The sequence below is a fragment of the Aulonocara sp. 'chitande type north' Nkhata Bay genome, linkage group LG9 (assembly GCF_057382095.1).
Source record: "Aulonocara sp. 'chitande type north' Nkhata Bay isolate Kocher_YH1m ecotype deep benthic linkage group LG9, A_spYH_male_GT1.1, whole genome shotgun sequence".
NCBI lineage: Eukaryota > Metazoa > Chordata > Actinopteri > Cichliformes > Cichlidae > Aulonocara > Aulonocara sp. 'chitande type north' Nkhata Bay.
The window spans coordinates 11,735,779-11,760,108 of NC_141352.1; the positions used below are offsets into that span (position 1 = coordinate 11,735,779).

The 24,330-nt window shown below is 44.6% G+C and overlaps 1 protein-coding gene across 4 annotated transcripts in view; it reads right to left on the reverse strand.

Annotated features, from left to right (window-relative positions):
- Window positions 1-483: 483 nt before the first annotated feature.
- Window positions 484-24,330, reverse strand: part of rps6ka3b (ribosomal protein S6 kinase A3b) — a 66,029-nt gene continuing 42,182 nt past the window's right edge. For all 4 annotated transcript variants that reach the window (XM_086305780.1, XM_086305782.1, XM_086305781.1 and 1 more), the window contains 20 exons: window positions 19,026-19,142; window positions 18,489-18,570; window positions 17,074-17,154; window positions 16,891-16,970; window positions 16,414-16,520; window positions 15,065-15,102; window positions 14,781-14,923; window positions 12,473-12,543; window positions 11,896-11,984; window positions 10,986-11,050; window positions 10,772-10,874; window positions 10,566-10,675; window positions 9,904-10,029; window positions 8,791-8,880; window positions 7,691-7,849; window positions 6,975-7,136; window positions 5,591-5,667; window positions 5,061-5,178; window positions 4,801-4,941; window positions 484-4,713 (listed from right to left, as the gene is read on the reverse strand). In XM_086305780.1, coding sequence (XP_086161906.1) covers window positions 4,591-4,713; window positions 4,801-4,941; window positions 5,061-5,178; window positions 5,591-5,667; window positions 6,975-7,136; window positions 7,691-7,849; window positions 8,791-8,880; window positions 9,904-10,029; window positions 10,566-10,675; window positions 10,772-10,874; window positions 10,986-11,050; window positions 11,896-11,984; window positions 12,473-12,543; window positions 14,781-14,923; window positions 15,065-15,102; window positions 16,414-16,520; window positions 16,891-16,970; window positions 17,074-17,154; window positions 18,489-18,570; window positions 19,026-19,142 — 2,082 coding nt within the window. In that variant the 3' untranslated portion in view covers window positions 484-4,590. The remainder of the gene's footprint in view (window positions 4,714-4,800; window positions 4,942-5,060; window positions 5,179-5,590; window positions 5,668-6,974; window positions 7,137-7,690; window positions 7,850-8,790; window positions 8,881-9,903; window positions 10,030-10,565; window positions 10,676-10,771; window positions 10,875-10,985; window positions 11,051-11,895; window positions 11,985-12,472; window positions 12,544-14,780; window positions 14,924-15,064; window positions 15,103-16,413; window positions 16,521-16,890; window positions 16,971-17,073; window positions 17,155-18,488; window positions 18,571-19,025; window positions 19,143-24,330) is intronic.

Below are 24,330 nucleotides of genomic sequence, written 5' to 3' on the forward strand. Positions count from 1 at the left end.
GCTGTGAGGTGTGCAGAACGATCCGGACATCCACGGTATCGACAGAACACACAGTGGAATCGGCATCAGAGCCATACTTTGCTTCTGCCCTCTAAGTCCAGCATGTAGCCCCCTGAATTGTGTTAAATAAAGTAAAAACGTTCCTCAAACGTGCACTATTATTATCCTGCAGCACATTGAACCAACAGGAGCTGACCCAGCGGCTTCAAAGGCACATTTACATTCCAGCTCTGCAACAAACTAACAGGCGCTTTTTGCTGTGCCAAAGTAAAAACCACTGATTTTATGGCCATTAAAAAGTGTTCCCAGGGATTAGCTGTCAGCTGTGTGTGGATGCAGGAGATGCCACTTCCTGCTCTGCAGTATCATTTTTAGGTTATTATGCTTTCACATTTAAAGTCAAGTGTCCAGAGTCTCTGGTGTCAGTTGTAACAACGTGAAAGTGAGAACTTTTTTTTTTTTAGAAAGGAATGAGGTAACAGCTTCAGGGAGATCAAAGCACGACACTCTTTGACTGATTATTGTTTTTATTGTTTTTAATAGAAAGTCCAGCTCTCGCCGCAGGTACAAAAACTGAGAGCTGGCGTAGCAGCAGGGCTGACTGCGTCTCCGACAGGATCAAATCAGAGAAGGAGAGGAAGAGGAGCGAGGATGAAGAGAGAAGAAAGAAAGCTATGCCTCTGCTCATAAAGGGGGAAAACAAAATCAGCGTTTCATGTTTCATCATCCCAGAGCTGTACATGGATAGACGAGGAAGAGATCAACACTTACATATATATATATTCAATAATTATATATAAAACATAAAGAAAATCTGCATTTTATCCCTTTTTCTCACAGACACCCAGACGACCACAGAGAGGAAGCAGTTTCTAATCATTGACCCGCAGAAGCAAGAAGCTCAGTGGCTGTGGAAGATCATCTCCACCAGGAAACGATGAACAAAGACCGGCCACGATTTCAAAAAAGGTTCCCGACGGAGTAAAAAATGTCTCACTGAGTTAAAAATATCAAATTAATTCAGAGATAAAAGTCTTAAAATGTCATAACAGAGATGAAAAGTTCATTTCAAAGATTTGTGTTCGAGTTTAAAATAAGCTTTTTAATGAAAAATGACTTTTTAATGTACGATGAATACAGATGTGTATTTTAAAAACAACTTCTCTTATAATTTGATTTGTTTTTTGGGAATGTGTCATTTTCCACTTTTGTTTTTCAAAATCTGACTTTACCTTTTAATATTTCACATTTTCATCTCTAAACTGTTATGTTGAAACTTTGTCTCACTATTATGTTTTATAAAATCTGGACTCCTTATATCATAGTTTCATCTTTAACACGTGACTCTGCTGTTTAAAAGCTTTTTAATGTCACTTTCCAGCATTTTGATCTAAAAACTTCATTAGTGACAGTTTACTTCTACATTTCCAGTTTCTACTTTAAAACTGGACTTTTTCTCATAATTTAGAAGTTTTTAATTGGAGCCTCAATCTGAACATAAATGATTTACACCATTAAGCGACTTAAACATGATTTTTGTTTTTCTTCTGCTGGTGGAAAACGAGCTCACACAGTCTGAGTCCGGCGCTTTTTGCTTTATGTGACGCTCGCTTGTTTGCAGCAGAGGCGCACGCAGAGAGGGCGGAGCGTAACGGCCCTGAATGCCGACCACTGCGGACACGAGGAAGCTTCGGAGAAGTTTAACAGGCCGTAACAACGTCTGGCAGCGACGTCGGTGCTCGTATCGATCCAGGATGTAAAATCAGCTGTGATGATGATGAAGGACTTGAAGTCCAACATTGACACAATCAATCAGATATTTGTTCTTGGAAGTGTTTCATTAGGGCCTAACCCCAAAGACCTTCAGTTTAACGAGATATTAAATGTAGAAAAGATGGACATGTTTGTATTTTAGTGGCTGGAACTGATTCTTTTCACAAAGATCGTCCACAAGTTTCAGTGAACTGACCCTTTCACTGATTTCTCCACCACTGGACCTCCGACTGCACGCCCAACGTGGTTTGCCGGTAGTTTCGACTCCTGCTGGAATGTTTTTAAAAGTGTTTTTTTCGTCAGATTTTTAAAGGGTTCGCTGACACAAAAACAGGAAACGCACCAGACGCCAGCTCACCTGGCAGAAACAGCGCCACAGCAGTCGAGACAGAAGAGTTTGACTCCAGAAAAACACGTCGAAAAGTAAATGTAAGACTTCTAAATCATAAAATAAACATCAGCAAAGATGAAAACAAGGATTCAGGTTTTGGAGTTTCCATATCAGGTCTGATAAACACCTCTCTGTGCCTCGCTCGCCTTCTTCCACTCACACTTCTGTGCTTTGTTTTTAATATTTGTATGTACACCCCCTCCTCGTGGACGTATAAAAATGCATTGTCTTGATTCATAGAAACCTGAGTTGCTCGACATGTTCTGTATTTACAGTTCTGCTGCACGTAAGGAGGAGATCAGCCGGCTCATACAGACGTCGCGTGACCATCGGTGGAGGCGAGAAACGCCTTTTTCCCCTGTCAGCCTCATTTACAGGCAGGCAACACGTCATTTTAGTTTGTGTTTGTGAAGGAAGAAGGAGAAAACTCAGAGTTAAAGCTGCTTCTGTGGCCTCTTCTTCTGCTTTAAATTTACTGGCACATCCTAAAACTGCACAAGAGAAGCCAGAGAGGAGCTTTAAAGCAGAGGTGCTCGGCCCTGCTGCACAAACACCTGACTTTACTGATGTTTCAGGGTTTTATCAGCAGCTCTCTGATCACGCTCAGAAGCTCAGATAAAGTTAATTATTTGGATATTTTACATTTCTATTTAAGCTTTAGTGCTAAAATTTGAAATCCCAGCTGCTGATAGGCTCAAGCTTTGCCTCCAGTCTCCTGAGGAGGAGGAGGGAGCACCGCCCTTCATCACATTAAGATCTTTAAAAACCAGATTAAAGAGTAAAATAACAGGACAATAGTGTTAAATATCAGACCAGAGTGTCCAGGAGACGTTATACTGATGACAAACTACTCTGGGAGGAGTGTTTCAGAAGCACAGCCCTCCCGTGGCCACCAGGGGGCAGCAAAAGCTCAACATGTGCAGCTTAAAATTGATGCTGGACAAAAAAAATACTGTTACAAAGACAGAGTGGCTCTTTCTGCTGCAAGTGTTGTTTCCACACTTGCATCACTCTTCCGTGATTTCCTGGATCTCTGTTTGTTCAAAGAATAAATCCGATCATGTTTTTCTTGCTGTCAACAAATCCCAACAAACTGATTCTAGTATCTTATCATGGGATTTATTGGCAGTAAGAAAAAACATCTGGAGGTGTCGTTACGTTTGCTGACCGGATGATCGAACGAGCCCACCGTCAAACACTCTGGACTAGAACACGGCTCAGATGTTTGTTCTTTGCTTTGTTGTTGCACATTAAAGATAAAATACTGGAAAGCGGGTTTCGGTTTGTCCGACAACAACAACACAGGCTGCAGACGGCTGCAGCAGGTTACTGAAGGTTAAATAAAATCGATTTCATTCACTTTTCTTAAAGAAAAGGCAAATTTATGAGAACAGCGTTTGTGCCACTGTGTGTGACGTGATTACAGAGCATGGATATGCGTTATGTTTTCGTCTGGGGCCACACGGAGCCAATAAAAGTGAAGATTTAATGAAATTTTTGTTTTTCAAAATGTGGAATTTTTTCAGATTAACTGGAGAGGTGTTTTCTTTTTTTCTGGTAAATTTGCCATTTTTTCTTACTAATCTTCACATTTTCTTCCCTCATAAAATTATTTATTTATTTTTCTAATAAATTTGCAAAACTCTTTTTCAGATAAACTGGAATTCTTCCCATCAACATTTGCTGTTTCATTTCTCTTAATTTTGTCATTTTCTACTCATAAATTTAGGACTTTAAGCTAAAAAGACTTTTGCTCTGTAATTTGACCTTCAGTGACCCCAACACGCTGCTTTAGCTTTTTGGATTTTAAAACCATTTTGAGGCTGAGGCTGCTCCGCCCGTCGGGCTGAATGTCCCACCGTCTGTCCTTTTCTGCAGACGCCGTCGTCTCTCAGGCTACTTGAGGCTTAGATGCAGGATCTACAGCTACGCAGAACCATGACCACAGTATGATAACAAAGACTCTAGCTCTTTAAATGCATACCTTACATTACTTTGTTCCTATGATTTCCCCCGTCTGGAGTAAATAAATACAGTACTTTTATCTTCCTGACGCGCACTCGCCCTCTGGGCCTGCGAGCTAGCGCTGATTGTCCAAAGCAAAAAGAGAAGAGAAACGTAGGGCTCGCCCTTTAAGGTTCTCTCGACAGCTGAGTCCGGCTGCTGAACAGTGATGCTAAAGCTGAGACTCTACGGTAAGACAGCAGAAGAGATCCAATCAGAAGAGCCCGCAGAGGTGAAGGAGAGATCGAGGAGGGAGGGGGGCGGCCTCTGTGCTCCTATTTGGCGTTAGCGGTTCCCAGGTCCATCAGTAGTCTGTCCCGCCGGACCGAAGTGAGGGAGAGGGAAGGTCCGGCGGAGGTCAGATCGAGGTCAGAGTTGACGGGAGGAGGAAGAAAAGAAGGAGGCGGAGGAGAAAGAGGAGGTCACAGAGCGGTGGAAGTGATCTTCTTCAACCCCCGCCGCTGGGCCAGAGTGGAGCAGCCCACAGGCTCTAGGACCGGGGGGACATTCCTGTTAAGGGCAGAGTAGGTGGCCGCCATTGCACCCTGTAGGAGGAGCCAGAATACAAACTGATTAATCAATCAACCACTGACGGATGATGGAGATGGATGGATGGATGGATGGATGGTTACCTTGACGAGGAGTGGTGCGTCCTGTCTGTTGAGGGTGTATTTGGGTAGCTGGTCTCTGTGCGTCACCCACGGGTGTCTGAGGACCTGCCCCGCTGTCAGCCGCTGGTGGGGGTCGACGTGCAGCATCTTAGACACCAGGTCCTAAAGGGTCAGAGGTTACAACTGAACTCCGGGTCACCGTGGCGATCACAGAGAGACGGTGAGCGGCTCACTTCAATCGGAGCTACTTTTCTGTGTGTTTGTTAGGAAACAGGCCTCACCTTAGCTTCAGTTGAGACAGAGTTCCAGTATCCTCCGCTGAGAGAGAACTTCCCGCTGCCGATCCGAGCCAAAATTTCCTCCGGGGTGTCCTCTGGACCGTTAGCAAATGGAGTGAAACTGGAAGGACAGAGCAAAGGGGCTGATATGCAGGAAGTGTAAGACCTGCAAACAGGCACCAAAACTATGAAAGAACAGGCATTAACTTCACACAGACAGTGTAAACACATCAATTATTTCAATGTGAGATCATCACTCGTTGCCTTGACGACATTTGTTTCATAAGGAATTTCATTTTGCCTTCTCAGTGAGTCCTTTCAGACCGCGGCTCATCAGGAAATACCACCAGCTCACCATCAACCAGCTGTGGTTAGCAAACCGCCTGATGACCATGAACCATCATTGTTGGCGTTTCTTTTACTTTTTGTAACAAAGAAGCATCTTTGACAAACTGATGTCAGGTAAAGAAAAAGTAAGAAGTTTCTTTTGTTAAATTAAGTTTCTTAGAAGCGAAGATTAAAGTCTCTGTTACCCTGTTAGCATCGTGTAGAGCAGGACTCCGAGACTCCAGATGTCACAGGCTGCGTCATAACCCTGCTTCTTCAACACCTGCCAGGACAGAAAACACCAGCTTCAAGCAAAAGTAACGTCCTGCCTTCTCCTTTCTCTGCAACAAAAAGAGCGTCAGCACCCTCCAAATGATCAAGATTACACCTCTCACACATATATTTATATTCCCTACACTTGGCAGCTGTATAATCAGGGCTGCCTGAACATGCTTTGTCTCTGAAGGACTGTTTGGTTCAGGCTTAGTTACACAGCGATGACGCACAGGTGCAAACAGGTGCAGACAGCAAAAGAATCCCTGTTAAGTGTTCATATGGAGAGTCGTGTAAAAAAAAAGGAAGAAGCCGTCAAAAGAATCTATTTGATCTCATTAATTTTATGGAGCAGGAAGCTCGCTAACAAATATTTTATACACTGTGGATCTTGCATGTTGTCATGTGACGTCCAGACTTCCTGAACCACAAAACAACCTGAGTATTTTGGATTCAGCGCATCTTCTTCTGCTCGTTTAATCTGACGACCTTCTTGATGCTAAATTGTGAAGCATTTGAGTTTTTGTTAAAGGGCGCCTCCGTGACGACACGGTGAATTTCGATGTTTCGCTACAGCAGAAGAAGTTTAACCAAACCTGTGACGAGAGTCCAGGCGCCTTCGTGCCAATACTGACTGAGAGACACAGCGCCACCTGGTGGCAACAGGAAATCAGCATTTTGCAGCATTTGCATTGTCCATCAGTATTTTGATGACTGAGTGTCAGTATTTCAGCTTTAATCGCAAAACTCTGATACTGTAACAGCTCTAAGAGAAACAATAGACTGGCTGGTGTTGTGCACAGGTGATTATTCCTCAGGTAAACAGGTTAGTTTGCATGTAGCAGCAGATAAGTTGATAAATATTTAGAGATCTTTCAGTTGAACAGTGTCAGCAGAAACAGTCGATCGTTTTTGAACACTTGTTCAGTTTTTAGAGGACAACAGCTGACTGTGAGGAAGACGCAGGAGTGTCAAAACATTAGTCTGTTCACACAACCGAAGGCTGTGAATTAATCAGCGCGCTCCGGTCCCGTCTGTCCTCGGAAAGTTTGCTGTCCTCGAGCTGAGGGGCACCTGACGGAGCTGCACTTTGATGGGAGACTTTTGACTTTTCTTTTGTTCAACGTTTGTTTTAAATGTGTTAAATAACGGCATCAGACAAAATATGGGAAGGAATTCTGAACCTCACGAAAGTGAACGTTTAAGTAAAAAGATGCTAAAATGGCAAATCTGTGGTGTCCTACAGAGCACGCACGATGATGACAGGAAATAAAGCAAAATGGTGAAAAAATAAAGGAAGGAGGAACCCCGACGTACCTCGGGGGCGACGAAGTTGGCGGTGTAACACGGCGTCATGAGCAGGCCGTTCTCCGCTCTCAGCTGCTTGGCGAAGCCAAAGTCGCAGATCCTGATGGACTCGGCGTTCCCGCTCTCGTCCACATACAGGATGTTACTGGGCTTCAGGTCTCTGTGCACCACCTGCAAACCCAGCAGGGCGACAGAGTCACGGAGGTCGACTACATCAGCTTTCTCTCTCTTCACCTCGAACGCATGTCTGCTGGATCGCAGCTATTATACAAATTTGACTAAACCTACTGAAGACATGGACAGAAAGAGCTTTGCTACCACATCAAAGGATTAGTAACCATTTATTACTTTACTGCCATTCTTTATTTGTACTTTTTGATTGTTGCATGATGGAAAAATGGGCTTATTTCATATTTAAATCAGTTTCTTCTGTCGTGCAGTGGACACTGCACGCTCGTATGTTAGCAGCTTGTCACAGCCTGCTTTATCCTCCTCTTTAGCTCTAACGGGGCTTTAATTTACTGGATTAACATCATTTTGTATCAAATGGGACTTAAAGTGACCAAGTCCCAACTCATAAAGAACCTTTTTAATTTGATACAGCGGCTCTCATCTCATCTGTCACAGCCGAACAGCAGCACATCTCCACAGAAAGACGAGCTCGAACATTTTGTGTCCATCTCTTTGTTTTACCGCTGCTCCTAAAGGCCTCTGGAGAAACGCACCCCTTGCACATGCAGGTACTCCACGGTCTTGGTGATGGTGTAGAGAACAGCGCTGGCTTCCCGCTCAGAGAAAAACTTCTGACGGAGGATTTTGTCCAGCAGCTCGCCTCCCTTCATCAGCTCCGTCACCAGGAACACCGACCGGCCGTCGTCATACACCTACGACACGAAAATAAACCGACCCACACGTAAGTCGGCAGCGATTTAGTCACAGAAATCGCCTGTGAATTTATTTATTCAGCTCTTAAAATTAAAAGCAAAAAGAAAAATGCGGAACTAGACGTTTATAAGTGCCTCACTGCTGTTTCAAGTGGAAAACCATCAATTTAGATGAAACCATCATTAGTTACTGGATCAAATGCAAGCGGGGGCATTTTCACCCAGCAGCATCATCGGGACGATATTTTTAACTCTAATTAGCAGTGAGTCACAGAAAAAATGAAATCATTAGCATCACAGCAAGCAAATTATTATTTTTGTTTGTCCGACAGCGACTTGGAAAAGCTCGCCGGATATTCAGGTCGAGCCCAGGGGTGGGAAAGTGACCCTGGATGAGTCACGCGGCAGCTTCACTCCATGTTAACACAGGCTGAGGGTGATTTTCACAATAAGAGTTTAAAGTTAAACTCTTGTACTTAACCTGTGCAACTTTAACCAAAATGTTCACCAGCAGGGGGCAGCTTGTCCTAACAGCTTACAGGTGACTCACTGCTCCACCTTCTGGTACAAACTGGCATTGCATGAACTTACAGCCCAGCCTAGATTCATTACAGGTGTTTCTTCACATCTGCTGATTGCGTAAAGAAATTCTTGAACACAGGACGACACACTGAGCACCTTTAAATCATCGTTGGTGTCACAATAGCAACAACACTGATGCTTTGTGTTCCTATAACTGATGTGATGCTTAATATCAAATGTTGGTGTAGACGTGGTTCTTTAAGTATGAAACAATATATTTATAAATATGTCAGGATACCTTTGGGCTTGATGGGGGAGCTGCACTTGTTAAATAACGTTAAATAAGAAAATAACCATGAGACTGGTTAAGTTTAGCAGCAGATTTAGAGCAATTCAAAACTCTGCTGGGAGTGACTCACGTCTTTGAGGGTGATGATGTTGGGGTGCTGCCCGTATCTCAGCAGGATCTCCACCTCCTCCGTCGGGTCTCTCTTGGACTTGTTGATAATCTGTCACAGAGACAGCGCTTTGAATATAAAGTGTTTTTATTGCAAGTTTTTTAAAGTTTAAGATCTTTTAAATCCCACACGCTGACACAAAGTTTCAGCAGGATTGTGGAGTCCTGTGAAAAACTGAGGACGCCCGCACCGAGGAAAGGAAATAAGAGAGGAAGCAGCAGGCAGGTGCTCGATCATCAGCAATATAAAAGCAGGAACTTTGGCAGGTGTCAGGCTGGCTTTTCTACTCTAGTCTGATCAACATCAAATTGGATCATGCAACAGTACGATGATCCCAGGCATCCAGACAGCTGTGCATACACGGATGTCTGCAAAGCTCAATGAACTGAAGCAGTGCTGCAGAGAAGAGTGGGCTACGTTCCTCCACAGCCATGATTTCTGTCATACAGAAAAATGTGCTTCAAGTTATTGCTGCTTTTACAAGCCACTGAATTATGGAGCGTACTTAGTTTTTACAGGACTGGATGACAACGGTTTCTACTTAGATAATGCATCACTTATCGTGGCATTAAATCAGAAAAACAGTGTCAATTATGTTAATTTATTCACATTTTTGACAAATATGCAGATTATCACCAACAGCAACAGTATTTGAATATCCTGAAATGTCTCCAAACCAGCAGCACAACAAAATCTGAAGCCAACTTTTAGTTTGGAGCTGAGATCTGTTACGTCCTCGTAATTTACTGTCGTTTTTCAAACGAGCAGCGTTTGTATAATTACCGGACATTTTAAGCTGTTTCAAACTAATTTACTCCTTAAATGTCAACAATACCGACACAGTAAACTGTGAGCGTCAGAGACGGCAAACGGAACGAAACTAAAACAGCTAAAAGCTCAACCACGTTCACATGGTCATAGAAATATGAAGAATCGATAAATATCTGCACATCTGTGATAGAAATCATCTTTCAGAACGTTTCAGTGCATCATCAGCTTCTTTCCAGAAACCTGTCGTCGCCCTGCGTGTATTAAAAACACAAAAGCAGATGTTGAGCTGCTGTGCGCGTTCACCTTCACTGCGTACTCCATGCCGGTTCCTTTGTGTACGCAGCGCTTGCAGATGGAGTAGGAGCCGACGCCGATGTCCTCTTTGATCTCGTAGGCGTCTGCGAACTGGGACGTGCTTCTGTGAAGTTGCTGCACATGAAAAAAATGTAAACAGATGTGAGTCCTCATAACCAACGACTCGGGCCTGATTGAGACCTCTGCCCCACGGCGGCGGCGGCACTCGTGCTCATGCTGTGCGTTACGCGTTAATTACAAACAGTTTCACCCCCAGTGAGTCCTTACACTGATGCTATGATTATTAATCCTTATATTAGATGATTATTGTTATTTTGAGGTGAAAAACAGACTAATTACAAGAGATGTGAGAGTGCAGAGATGTGGCGTCTGGATGCGTTTCTCAGGAGATTTTGGAAAATGTTCTTGTTTCATTGAAAGCACTTAAAAAATGACTCATCCATGACCTAATCTACTGCTGGTGATAAAGGTACGATGTACCAGAAAGGAAGGAGGTGCAGGAGTGAAACCTCGGGAAAGCAAATGTGTGAATGAAATTTTCCAGGGTGGAGTGTGAAGACAGCCCCCGCGTGCTGTGCTCGTCGCCTCCGTCCACTGAGGGTTAGCCCAGTTAACTGGATTATTTCTGCCTCTGAGGCGTTTGCCTGTACCTGTACAATAGCATTGGGTAGTGGCTGCGTCTCCTCCTCCGTTATGGCCACAAAGCTGAACCCTCTGAACAGCTGATGGGCGTTGGCGCTCGGCGGGACCCCCGGCGAGTCTGGTTCACACAGAGAAACAGCTGTTAATACGGCAATGCGGTTCAGCTCTGCACAGTGTGAAGGGCAGGAGGAGGAGGTAGAGTGACAGCCTGTACCTCTGGGTGTTTTAGCTGTGAACTCTGGATCAAAATAGAAAGTGTCGTCAGGTCGCCCCGCTGCTGGCTTGAAAGGAGGGTGGAGTTCTCTGCGGTACAGCTTCTGCAGCGAGAGGAAATATGAGGGACAAGGAAACACACTGAAAGACAGAATCATAACCAAAGACGACTCTGTCATCATTAAAGCAGATTTTTCAATAAAGGAGAAACTGACATTCCAGTCGATGGTGCTGAAGAAATGATGCCTCTTGATCTCCTCCACTCCATCCGGCCCAGCTCCTAAAACAAACACCGCACCGACAGTGAGCCCGATGCTGCTGTAATCACATTTCCACAGGCTGCACGAGACCCGCGGAGACTTTGTTTGGAGCTAATCTCCACAGAAAAACACAAACACCATAAAGGGCTGAATGTTACGCTGTGTGAATTACACAGCGTAACAGATGCAGGTGTTGCATGCAGTAAATATGAACCTGTGGCTTCCGGGGGCCCTCGGGTTGTGTTTGGTGCCCTCAGCGGTGAAGGCAGCTCGAAACATTCCCACCTGCCGAGCATGTGACACGTGTAGCACGGCATGTCGAGAGCCTCAAAAACCACGGCTCAATCGCTGGATTGTAATTATTAAGCAGTACTAAGCATCTTAATCAGCCAATCACATGGCAACAACTAAACGGTGCATTTATGCATGCAGACACGGTCGAGACACCTGCCGAAGCTCAAACTGGGCTCAGAACGGGGCTGTGATGTAACTGACAAAAAGACAGCTGGCAGAGCTGGAGGTGCTCAGATTTTATTTACGAGTGACGAGGACGGACGGGATTAGAAATGAGGCTGAGGTGGTTTGGATGTGTGACGAGGAGGGGCAGCGAATTCACTGGCAAAGAGGGTGACACAGGGCGCCAGCTCAGGGTCACATGGGGTGATTAAACAGGTAGACTTGTAACTGAAAATCTGCTGGAAGTATCTCCAGGATTACAGAGAGCTCAAAACTGAGAACTCCCATTTTTGTCATTATTTAATCTCACTGGGTGCTTTAATAAATAAACTTTATTCTAAGAAAATGCTTCCATAACCACAAACCCATTGAACACCCTCTCAACGTGCCTCGTGTGTGCAGGTTTTACCTAATCTGTTGCCGGGGTTTCGCTTGAAAAGGTTCCTGAGGAGACTCTGAGCTTCGGAGCTGAGAAACTGCGGCATTCCCAGCTTGGCCCTGTGATGGACACAGAGAAAGGCAGCAGGGGGGATGAAACGGAGAGAGAAACATATCGAATGCTCTGTATTGTGTACCCAGCATCTGAAAGACTAGACAGAAACATGTCGATGTGACACAGGAAGCACACTCAGCACTCTGCAGAGTCTGCTCAGCAGCTTTCCCCCCGGGCGGATACCGAGAGTCAAAAGAGAGCGAGAGAGGAAGAAGGAGGGGTTAATATTTCCTTTAATTCTCACCGACTGCAACATGATTATTTTCTCTCTTTTATGAAGAGCTATCAGCACATTCTGAGATGATCTCAGTCCATCCAGTCCTCATCCTCCTCTTCCTCCTGAGTGCTGCACTCTGTCTCCTCTAATAAAAATCCTCCCCTGGGCTGACTCGCCTTGTACTTTCTCTCTCTCTCTCCGTCTCTTCTCGGATGTACAGGGAGCTCAAATAAAAGCTGCAGGGTGGGGATCGGAGAGGAGTGTAAGGTGTCTTACTTGAGGATCATGGTCATCGTCTCTTTCCGGTCTTTTCCTTGAAACGGCAGCGTTCCCGTCAGCATCTCAAACTGTGAGAGAACAGGACACCATCACGCTTATTAATTAATGAGTTTTTAGGACAGATCTGATATAACAATGTGCAATATGATCAGAAAACAGGAAGCTTAAGATACTTTTATACTTAATAGTCCTCAACTTCTGTTGACATTTTACTGATAAAACATCCAGCATACGGCTCAAAATAAAGAATAACCACTGAAAATCAGTTTGATTATGTGCGCCTGTGTGTATTCGTTAATCTAAGAGTCACGCCCTCCTCTTTGTCTCATGGTCTGTTCCTGTGAACACAGCCCATGTTTTCTCACCTCTTTGGCCTCAGGATCAGCAAAAAACTCACTTTCTGCATCCAGTACATATACAGTTAGGTTTTTGTTACCTGTTTATTGAAACTTAGTTTTATTGTGGACATGAGTATAATGTGTAGACTCAACTTTCATTTCAGAGTGTCCACATTCAACCTGGATGAAGGTTTAGGAGTTTCAACTCCTTAACATGTGCCACCCTGTTTTTAAAGGGGCCAAAAGTAATTGGACACTTCACTCAAAGGCTATTTCATGGGCAGGTGTGGGCAATTCCTTCGTTATGTCATTTCAATTAAGCAGATAAAAGGCCTGGAGTTGATTTGAGGTGTGGTGCTTGCATTTGGAAGATTTTGCTATGAACAGACAACATGTGGTCAAGCCATCCTTAAGCTGCGAAGGCAGAAAAAACTCATCTGAGAAATTGCTACAATATCAAAATCTACAAAGAAAGAAAGCACTGGTGCACTCGACAGCGCAAAAAGAGCTGGTGGAGGACAGTGGTGGATGATCGCAGAATCGTTTCCATGGTGAAGAGAAACTCCTCCTCCGTCTACAGGTGCAAGCCACTCACAACCTCAGGAACACAAAAGCCAGATTGTACCTTCTACTAGCATACCACATCATCTGCACTGTGAAGGCTCTGACTTGCATGGCTGCCAGCGTCACTGGGACACTGGTGTTCATTGATGATGTGACACAGGACAGAAGAGGCATACTGTCTGCTCACATCCAGGAAACCCAGCATCTGGTGATGTCCATGAGTCCAACACGTCAGGCTGTCATTACCAGCAAAGGGTTTTCAACCAAGTATTAGAAATGAACATTTCGTTTTCAGTTCTTTAACTCGTCCATTTACTTTGCATTATAAATTCTTTAATATATTATAAATGAAATCTTTTTCTTCAGCCCGCTGAAGTAAAGCTGGAAGTCTGAACTTTAACCGATTCGTTTAATTTAAAATTCATTGTGTTTAAGTACAGAACCAAAGTTAGAAAAAAATCGTCTCTTTACAAATATCTGTGGAAACATCAACGTATCTACCCGACCGAGCTGACATCATCTGGTATCGACATTTATAATGGCATATAATAAATAAATGACAACTACAGACGTAAAGAAGAGAGAAACATCCTTCAGCCATCTTATGAGTGTTGTGGTGCACAGTTTGTCCACCAGGGGGCACTCTGCAGCTTCCCTGCCACAAACTACAACCACCTGACCTCCTGGGATCAAACTTGCTCGTTGGCTTGTTAAAGCTGTGAACTATTGTCCGATATATCACTATAGTAAATCTTAAATATCTTATCGGTTCTAAAGTTGCTGTGTTTTATACTTAAGCTGCGTGTGGTAACCCAAAGAAAAGAAGCCGCAGAAACGAGCTTCCTCTGTGGGGGGTCTGGGTTAAGACTGGCTGAGGAGCTCCGACATCCTTCATGTCAAAAGGACCCAGCTGAGGTGGTTTGTGCATCTGATAAGGATGCCTTCTGGACGCCTTCCTTTTGAGGTTTTTCAAGCTTGCCTAACTGAGAGGAGGCCCCAAAGCAGACCCAGACATGCCAGAGAGAACAAATCTCTCAGCTGGCTTCAGAAAGCCTCAGTGTCCCTCTGAGAAGAGCCAGGAAAAGAAGCCAGGGAGCAGGAGCTTCTCTGCTGTAACTGATAAGTGGCAGAAAACAGATGGATGGATGTTTACCTCCTCATAAATGTCGGGGCTTTTGAGCTGTACTAACACAAATTTAAATGTAATTTGTGACTTTTTGTGCAACAATGTTTACGTGGGAACCACGGAGGATTTAAAAATGTTATCAGCTTGCAAACAGCTCCAAATAATTTGAGCTGCCAGGAGAAAACCTCATTACAGCTCACCTGAGACCGCAGGACTGCTGATACGACACAATGAGTGCGATAAGATTTATTGCAATCGGATTATTTGAGACTCTCACCATGAGAACGCCGTACGACCACCAGTCGGCGCTGTGCGTGTGTCCTCGCCTGTTCACCACCTCTGGAGCCATGTACTCCACCGTGCCGCAGAAAGAGTAGGCCTTGTTCTCGTGGTCTATCGACTCCTTGCTGAGGCCGAAGTCTGAGCACACAAACGCACACACATGTACAAAGATGAGTGCCAGCTTTGCATGATAAAAACACAGAGAAAGCAGCAGTAAGTATCTGAGCACAGCGGCAGGGGTACGCGTGAGGAAACAGAAAAAGGTGTAAGGTTACGCACCGGTCAGCTTGATGTGTCCCTCCTCATCGAGCAGGATGCTGAAACAACAGAAGACTGTTTCAAATGCTGCATTACTCAGTGTGATTGTGCACTTACAGCCTTCATGTCATGACTGAGCTTTCACAGGCAAGATTCTGGAGACCAGACTTAAAGATTTGTGGGGCAGACAGCAGCTCCCCATAATGGCACGTCATTAAATTATAGCATGGAGGCTTGTTTGAAAGCAGGGACGTCAAACTCACTTCACATCGTGGGCACACGCACAGCCTTCATGTTCGTGTAAAGAAGTTTAATTACACAAGTATTCCCTGAGATTTGTAAAAAAGAACTTCCAACATTATGCCTCAGTTTTTCTACATGATGAAGAAATGAAAGAAACCTGCCAGCACGACACATTGTAAGAAAGAACGTGTACCCTGCAGAGAAGGTAACTCGGATTTAACAGTTTTTCTTCTTTGTTTTGAACAAACAGTAGCAGAGTTACAGTCATGTAAAGAGGCAAGCCTGCCAAACTATGGTACATAATGGGTTAATGACTCTGGTATGACTGGCCATGGGAGGTGGAGGTCGTTATCAGCAGGAAAAGCTGTAAAACGTATGAAGCTACAGTTCAAAGTCCAACATTTATGCCCCACGTTCACATTTTCCAAAGCCGTCCACTGGGCCGCACTGGAGTCTTTGTTGGGCCGATTCTGGCCCCCGGGCCTTATGTTTGACACCCCTGGTTAAAGGACTATTCCTGCTAACTTTGCACTTTCCCTGACCTCTGCTGTGATGGTTCACCTTCATCACCTCTCCGTTAGACTTCTGTAGCTCTGATGGTCCAGCTGCACTCTCTCTGACTCACAGGCTCAGCTGCCCGACAAAGTAAACACAAGACGTCGCTGCAGTCTGAGCTCAACTGCACTGCCATTTAAAAGTTTTACTACTTGTGTTTAAAGCCCTGCGTCAGGATCTCCAGCTCTCTGCGATCAGCTCACAGCCCCTAACCTGAAGACCAAAGGTGAGCAGGCGTTTCTGTTATTGCCTCCAAATAACAGAACAGCTGACAGTCTTAAAATCGATTCTGTTGCATTTCTCTGCCTCCACAGACGGGGCCAACTCTAGTCGTTTTAAATGTGCTGTTTAAATAAAACAGAGTTGACTTGAACGTAAACACAGACATTAGTGGCCTGGAAAAGCCATTTTGCTAACTGCATTAGAGATCTCCACGAGGGAAACCTGGCAGCTGACCTAATCGTCCTGCCGGGACGCTGCACGCTGCTTTGTTTACATGCATGAGGCTGTGTGTGTGTGTGTGTGTGTGTGTGTGTGTGTGTGTGTGTGTGTGTGTGTGTGTGTGTGCATACTTCTCAGGTTTGAGGTCTCTGTAAATGATGCCGAGCCCGTGGAGGTGATCGAGGGCCAGCGCGAGCTCCGCCAGGTAGAACTTCACGTCTTCCTCTGTGAACATTACCTGAAACACAGGTGTGTTTTTTTAATCACTGCAGGTCCAGATTTGACCATGTAGCCTTAAACAGCAGCAGTCATGCTGTAAGTGCAGGACAAATGAAAAGCCTGAGTCTTTTCTTCTTCAGCTTGCTTTTTTTAATTTCTTATTCGGACTTTTTAGGGTTTAGTTTATTCTATCATATATGTATCTATCGGCTCCAGCACACATTCGACCCGATTTGAATAGTTGGTTAAGAAAATGGATGGATGGGCTTATTTTTCAGCAGCTGACAGCTCAGACGGGTGCAGGACCACCATGCACTGATTTAAATAGCGATTAGAAATGCTGGGCACTTTCTATACCCGCTGTTTGTGTTGGTTTAAACTGCTGTTACCTCCTTAGAGAGACGAGTGAAGAGGTCGCCTCCTCGGAGAAAATCCAGGATCAGGTAGAGCTTCCCCTCCGTCTGAAATGCTGGAGGTCGAAAGCAAACTGAGTTAGTATTTAAAAAGCTCAAAGACGAGCTCCGATTGGCCGGTGACTCCTCTTCACAGAGCTCTGCTATTGGCTGACTCACCGTAGTGCAGTTTGACGATGAAGGGATGGTTGACCTCCACCAGGATGTCTCTCTCCATCTTCGTCCTGACCCGGTCACGCACTGGAAACGCACACAGAGCAGAAAACACAGAATCAGCAGATCAATCGCGGCCTCCGTTGTTCGGTTTCTGTTTTGGCTGCAAAGGAGTAACTGGGTCACGGAGAAGAGTGAAGAAAATATGCAGCACGAAAGAGAAAAATAAGAAGGGGAAAGAGAAATGAGTAAGAAAGAAGAGGATGCTAAACAAAGGAGCAGCAGATGGCGTCTGACTTGAGTCAAAGCTCATTTAAAGAACTTATTTCGGTTCTCTCTCTCTGCACATTAGCTTCCTAAATTAATTTTTAAATGGAGCTAAATTAACTTAGAAATGAATAAAAGGATAAAAAGTGCTGAGCGTTAACGTTTAATGTGTTTAAGTGACTTTTCAAGGCACAACTTTTACTTTGAAGGCAAGAGTCGTCTGCAGCTCTCTGAAGGAGTTTTTCCTTCCCACTGTCACCAGGTGAGTTTTCTCTGTTATATTGTGTTTATCTTATAATACAAAGCACCTCGTGGAGACTGTTGTTGTGATTTGATGCTATATAAATAAACTTTAGCTGAATCTTCCATACAAAGTACAGACTGTGCCGATCTGCCAGCAACCAAAGCGAACTTTGCAACCAATCTTGGTCTCCAGGCGTAACCAGCCAGCTACAAGAACTGTTTTGATATCTAAGCATATTTGTTCCCTTCATTACATCTGTGCGGGAGTGAATTTACTCATCGCTCTAAAATGCAGTGAATGCAACCTGCCGGGCGACCTACTCATTTGTGTGTTTTTATTTTGATGGAGCCGCACTCCCCCGGAGGCGGAAGCGCCGACCGGAAGTAGCTCCGCTCTGAGTTTTCTCCACACCGGCGATTAATCAACACACCAGCTGCGGTGAATTATTACTGTCTGACGCCGATGTATTTAACGCTGTGACCAGGCTTCAGTCAGCGCTGGATCATTAGACAGTTTAGATGGTGTGTGGTTTCTAATCTCGGAAAGCTTCTCACTCTTTTTTGTCTTTCGCACCAGGAAGTGGAGAGGAAAACACGGGAGCTGAATCACGAGCGGGGAATGAATGCACGGAGTGTCGCCTGCCTTCACATCGCCAAACTGCACTTTTCGGGAGCCGGGAGAATTCACCACGGGGCGCCGCGACTCCACACTGAACTGTTATTATTTTGCACTGTAAACAAATTCACTGTCTCTTTCTGATTTCAAGTCCGCTCCACCCACACTCCATGACAGTTTTATTGCCTTTTGGAGCATTTTGAGACAAAGTGGTGGGCGTGGCCATCTTTTATATACAAACACAGTCCGTGGTGTTGTTGCTGGTTTTAGTGTTTAATGGCTCTGCTGTTTCTACCTTTCAGTGTGGCTTTCTTCAACACCTTCATGGCGTACAGCTGACCAGCGTCCGGTCCTGTCATCTTCCTCACCAGAAACACCTACACACACACACACACACACACACACACACACACACACACACACACACACACACACACACACACACACACAGAAATAATAATAAATCATCTTTACTGATTAAATGTAAGTGCTGGATGTCGTTATGCACACTGTGAGTGTCGTTTGTTTCTGTGTGAGGATGAGAGTTTGTTTGGGTTGTTCCCATTATCCAGGTCGCACTCATGAAGATTAACATAAACACACACACACACTCGCAGCCCAAGCAGGAGGCTAATTGCTCTTTCATAAAGACGATGATACTGAGTGCGAGAGTGAAGGGCCCTCAGCCTGCCATCACCATAGCAACTCACTCTCAAACACTGGCACGAGGGAAACGTTACAGGAGAATTGAGTGGAAGTAAAACTGACACTTTACCCCCCCGCCCCGCCCACACACACAATGATAAGTCCATGAAAACACACACATACGCACCTTTCCAAACGAGCCCTGTCCCAGGACTTTGCGCAGCTCGAACTGCCGAGGGTCGGCCTTTTCCGACCCTTCCTTCACATGGTGAGTGATGCTGATCTCCTTAATCGGGACGTCATCCTGAAACACACACACGGATTGAAGTTCGGTATAATTACTAAGGTCTGAAGAGGTCAGAGGTCAGTAATTCTTGGCTGTAAGTTAAACAGCTCTAAAAATACTCAATTTCTACCAAATAGCAGCCAAAAAGCTGCAAAATGAAAACTGCAGTTCCTCTAGTGGCCACTTGAGGCTCCAAACCTGAGTCAGTCTCCATAGGCTCCCATGTTGAAATGTCCAAATTTACAGCAGAAATAAACATGTTTACAGTCGGATAGATTAACTGCTTTGGTCTCGATGAGTTTATTTATAACTCAACTATCTGGACACTGGCGTTGGAGCTGAGGCTATTTTGACTGCATCCCAGCAGGGGCAGCTTTAGGGGACGGTTGTCTGCTCTGCATCACCTCCAACTAATCGAGGTCAATAAGCCGGGCCTTTCAACTGTTTGGTGCCTTTTGGAGCACTTTTAAAGCATCATCTGACATATGATATGGATTACTGAGCTTTACAGGCCATCCGAGATGTTTATCTTCCAGTTTTGGTAAGTGAAGTTCTGCTATTTTAATAGCTTGTTCCGTAGCACGCTTCAGGTTATTGATGGATGTGCAGACCGACGTCCATAAACATTTCTGGCAGCGGAAAAAGTCCTAAAGTAAACATCCATTAATACACGGAGGTGACTTTGCATTTATCCTCTACTCAAAATTCAGCCATTACAGGAGGCAGGAGATCAATTTCTGCACCCACTTTAGCTTTAATAGACCATGATGCATTGCAGCCGCTGAGATACAGCACAGAGTGCAGCCTGAGTAAGTTTGTTTTTGTGTGAAAATCACGAAGAAGGCTTTAATTTTGTTTTAATTTTCACAATAAAAGCCTCAGACGTGTAAACAGTGTGACTGAATATAACAGCTTTTAATATTAAATAAATGCAAATCTTTTGTTCGTATATTTGTACTAAACAGAAAAACTAAAACGCAGAATCCTCACTGCATTCACAGGAATCAGGAGGGTGAGTAGGAGCTAGGTGCTGCTAATCAAATGCATTGAATAACTGATCACCATCACTGCGAGCAGCTCTATGAAAGCAGGAGTTTGCAGGTGTGAAGCATTCAGATATACTTTGAGAAGCCACAGTTGCTGCCCATCTGGCTGCTAAGGGAAGCCTGCTAACAATCTGAAGTCCGTCAGTCTACAGTGAGAAGAGCAAAACATTCAAAACACGCTGCCAATCTGGGAGCGGACGTCCCAGCAAATTCACCCCAAGGACAAGATCGTGCAATACTCGTCAGACTCTACAGATCTCAGTTAAGTGTTAGAGTTCATCCCAGCAGAAAGGCTCCCGTCTCTACAAAGAACATGGCAGCACAGCTGAGGTTTGCAAAGCTGCATCTGAAGAAATCAAAAGACTTGTGGAACAAAGTGGTTTGGACAGACGAGAACAAACACATCATAGCAGCTGTCAGCACAGCGGTGGAGGGCTGATGGTTTGGGCTTGTTCTGCAGACACTGAGTTGACCGTGAACTCCACTGAACTCTATTCTGGAGTCGAATGTGAGGCCACGTGTCTCACAGCTAAAGCTTGAGGAGAATGAGGACAGCAGCAAATCTACGGCAGCAGAGCCCAGTCAAAGTCCAGACCTCAGCCCGACTGAAACGCTGCGGTGGGACTTTAAGACAGCTGTGAGTAAACAAGTGTTCACAAACTTCACTGAACTGTGGGCCAAAATTCCTCCACAACAATGTGTGAGGTTGACAAAGTCACACAGAAAACGATTACTTCAAGTTGTTGCCACTAAAGGCGGTCCAACTGTGGGGTGTGCTCAGTTTTCACACACCGCTTCTGGATTTTAGCTCTATTTTTAATTAATCATTTAGATAACTTTACAAGCTGTTAACGACCAGATGATGTTTTTGTATTATGTCCTGATACATGAAACCCGAGATTTGAAAGAGGATGCACTTCCTCTTTCTCATGACTGCATATGCGAACCACTTGTGGTAATGTGCTCGGTCGCCTCCATAACAGCCTCTTTCAAACCCCGTCTGAGGCAATTTTCTACACTTTACTTACTTCTGATCAAACACTGATATCCTGAGAGCCCGCCGCCTGGCCTTGGTTCATTCAAACACATCCAGGAAACATCCCTGTGCAGCAGCACCAATCAGGCACTGACAGACCTCATGTCTCTGCTACACTGACACTATCAGTGGAACAAGTTCTGACTTGTTTTTTCTGAGTTTTATTTTGAAAGGATTTCTGGGAAAAGAAGGGTCGGGGATTAAAAACACAACAGCTCCCATCAGAGTTCCCTTTCGTCCCGGCTCCTTCACATCTCCCTGAATCACAGAACAGGTTGAGCAGGCTTCCTGAGCGTTCGTCATCCTCGCAGCAGGACATGACAACACACACACAGACACACAGAGTTGTCGTGGAGCCACCCCCGATACCTGCTTCCCGCTGTAGCTGGCTGACTAATGTTGCCTCACTGCATGTCTGTTTGTGCTCAGCGCCATCATCCATCCTTCAGCCTTCGTCTCCTCCTGAAGAGCCCACCCTTCCTCGGGATACTCATGCAGTAAACCTGACAACAGGTAAACAATCCCGCCCCGCATTTCCAACCTCTTTCCACTTTCCCATCATCCTCCCTGCTCTGCTCTGTGCTCCATCCTCTTTATTTCCACCCACCTCCTCCTGCTCCTCATACCTGCAGCTCCCAGGTGGGTGACCTGCTCGCTGCGGGGTGTCCCAGTGCATTATGGATCCTGTAGTCCCGGCTGCGGATCAGGCTCTGCGGTGCTAACATTGCTCCCGAGCATCGACTGGAGCCGGCGCCGGCTTCTGCTCGTCCCTGACACTTCCTCCTCTGCCTCTCCCTCTCTGCGCCTACCTCTCTCTCCCTCTGAGAAATCCTCGCCTCGCTCCCTCCCTACTTTCCTCCCTCGTTCCCTCTGATTCTCTCGCCTTTTCTATCTTTATTTGAACCGTTCTCACCTCTCCCTCTCTCCTCTCTGCCTCTTTCTCATCGGAAAGTCACACGCTGGAGTCGGGAGGGACGTGTAATAGACGTGGAAAAAGTAATCAGATGCTCTACTTGAGTAAAAGTACCATATAAGATGTATTACTGCCTTTCACTGAGGACTTTAGAGATCTCTTCAGTGCCTGAAATGTGTCCAAAACAAGTAATGAAACGTAACAAGTACTAAAGCTGTGAGCCTCAGCTTGGATATTTTTCTATGAATAAAATGCTTCTTTCAAACATATCAAAGGTTCAATCATTAAAGAGGACATGGGCCTGGACAGCAGCACATAAAGCTATGGAGTGACTCCTTAAATGATCCATAAAAACACAAGTTACTGCCTCATGTAAAGCCCGACTCTTTGCCAGGCATAATCTTTCAGTTTTCTCCCTGGACAGCGCTCGTACAGGCAGCAACCTTCACGCTCGCCGTCACCCGTGAGTCACTTAAACACCGCTTTTCATGGCTAATCCTCGTTAGTCAGAGGCTCTTGCCGTCTGTTTTTCAACACGTGGTTGTGTAAACAGTGAATCTTTTTGAGGACGACCAGCATGCTGCCTTCCAGCGCTGGTATTTAAACTCTCCCTGCACACAGAAACCACCGCTGCAGCGGCTGATGCGCTCGCATCCTCTGCCATCTTTATGATTTCTTCGGGCTCTTATTTAACAGGAAGCTGTGGTTCACTGTGCACTCACCTTTATTTACACTGACATTATTTTATTTGCATAACTTTATGGCTCAAACTTGGTATGAGGCATAAAAGCACAGCTGATTAGCACAGTTACATTTTATGGTCAAATACACACATTTGGATACGATCACCAGCCAAAGTGTTTTTTGTGTTTTTTCTTGAGCCTAAACAAGCAGCTGTGAGAGAAACAGGATGTGAATTACTCCAACCTGCCTGCTGATCCACTCATTACCTTTCAGCATCCCAACTTTCCTTTACTTCTATCACTGCTTCAAAGCTTAACCCTGCCTGACCGTGGCTTTAGCTCAGCTCACGTCTTCTTTCTTACTTCCATATTTCCAGTTTAATCACAATTAAACTTCCAGTTTCCTAAAAGTATAAGTAAGTATCTTTTTTTTATCATAACCATGTCTGTCATATGTGAGCATCATTACTTTCAACTTCAAAATATCCTTTGAAATAATTTATATATAACTTCTTTTTAATATTTTTATCAACGCAACAAAAATTGTTAGTTTTACTAAAATGTTGTTACATTAGCTGCCTCATTAACTGTTTTCCTTAAAGTGGGCTTTTATTTAGTCACACATAAAATATATTTTGGTTTATGAAATATAACTATATTAACTATATTTTAACTATACAAGGACCAGTCGTGCTTATATGAGGGTGATTATTCTGAAACAGGAAAAAAAGAGAAAAAGTTTAACAGCTAGTTCAGAGTCAAATATTATTCAGCTCTTCGCGCTAACTTCACAGCGCTCTATGTAAATGAGACCAAACATCCAGACTGAGGCTGAGAGCTGCAAACAGCTGATAAACGCACAAAAACAATTTGGACACTGCTGACTGACGAAAATAGACGGAGAAAAACTGACGGGTTTCGCATTGTTGACGTTTTGAATATATGTGTGTGTGTGTGTGTGTGTGTGTGTGTGTGTGTGTGTGTGTGTGTGAGTCAGAACGCAGATGGAGGATCAGAGCTGCAGCGACAGGATGCTCATGTAGCACCTCTTAATCACAGGATTAAAACTGCAAACCCTGCACCTGTGCACCAAGCACACACACACAGACACACACACACACACACAAATATAAATAACACACAGGTATACGCACACCTGCATGCCCCCACACATGTTAAATGCTTCTTTTACCTGTTATTATCCTCATTATCTTATATTTACTTCTTATATATAAAAACACACTGATGGTTTTTCCAACTTCCCTCTGCTGTTACGGTTCATTTCTGCGCGTGCACACACACACACACACACACACACACACACACACACACACACACACACACACACACACACACACACACACACACACACGAGCAGCTAAACACCGAAGAAACCCTGCTGATCAATGACTGAACTAATTACCGGTGATCTGATCTGCTCATGTTCAGCTCCACACTCTTATTCTTGGACTCTACTAGAGAGGCCTTGCGTGATTTATCTGATAATGAACTCATCCTCCGTCTGAAG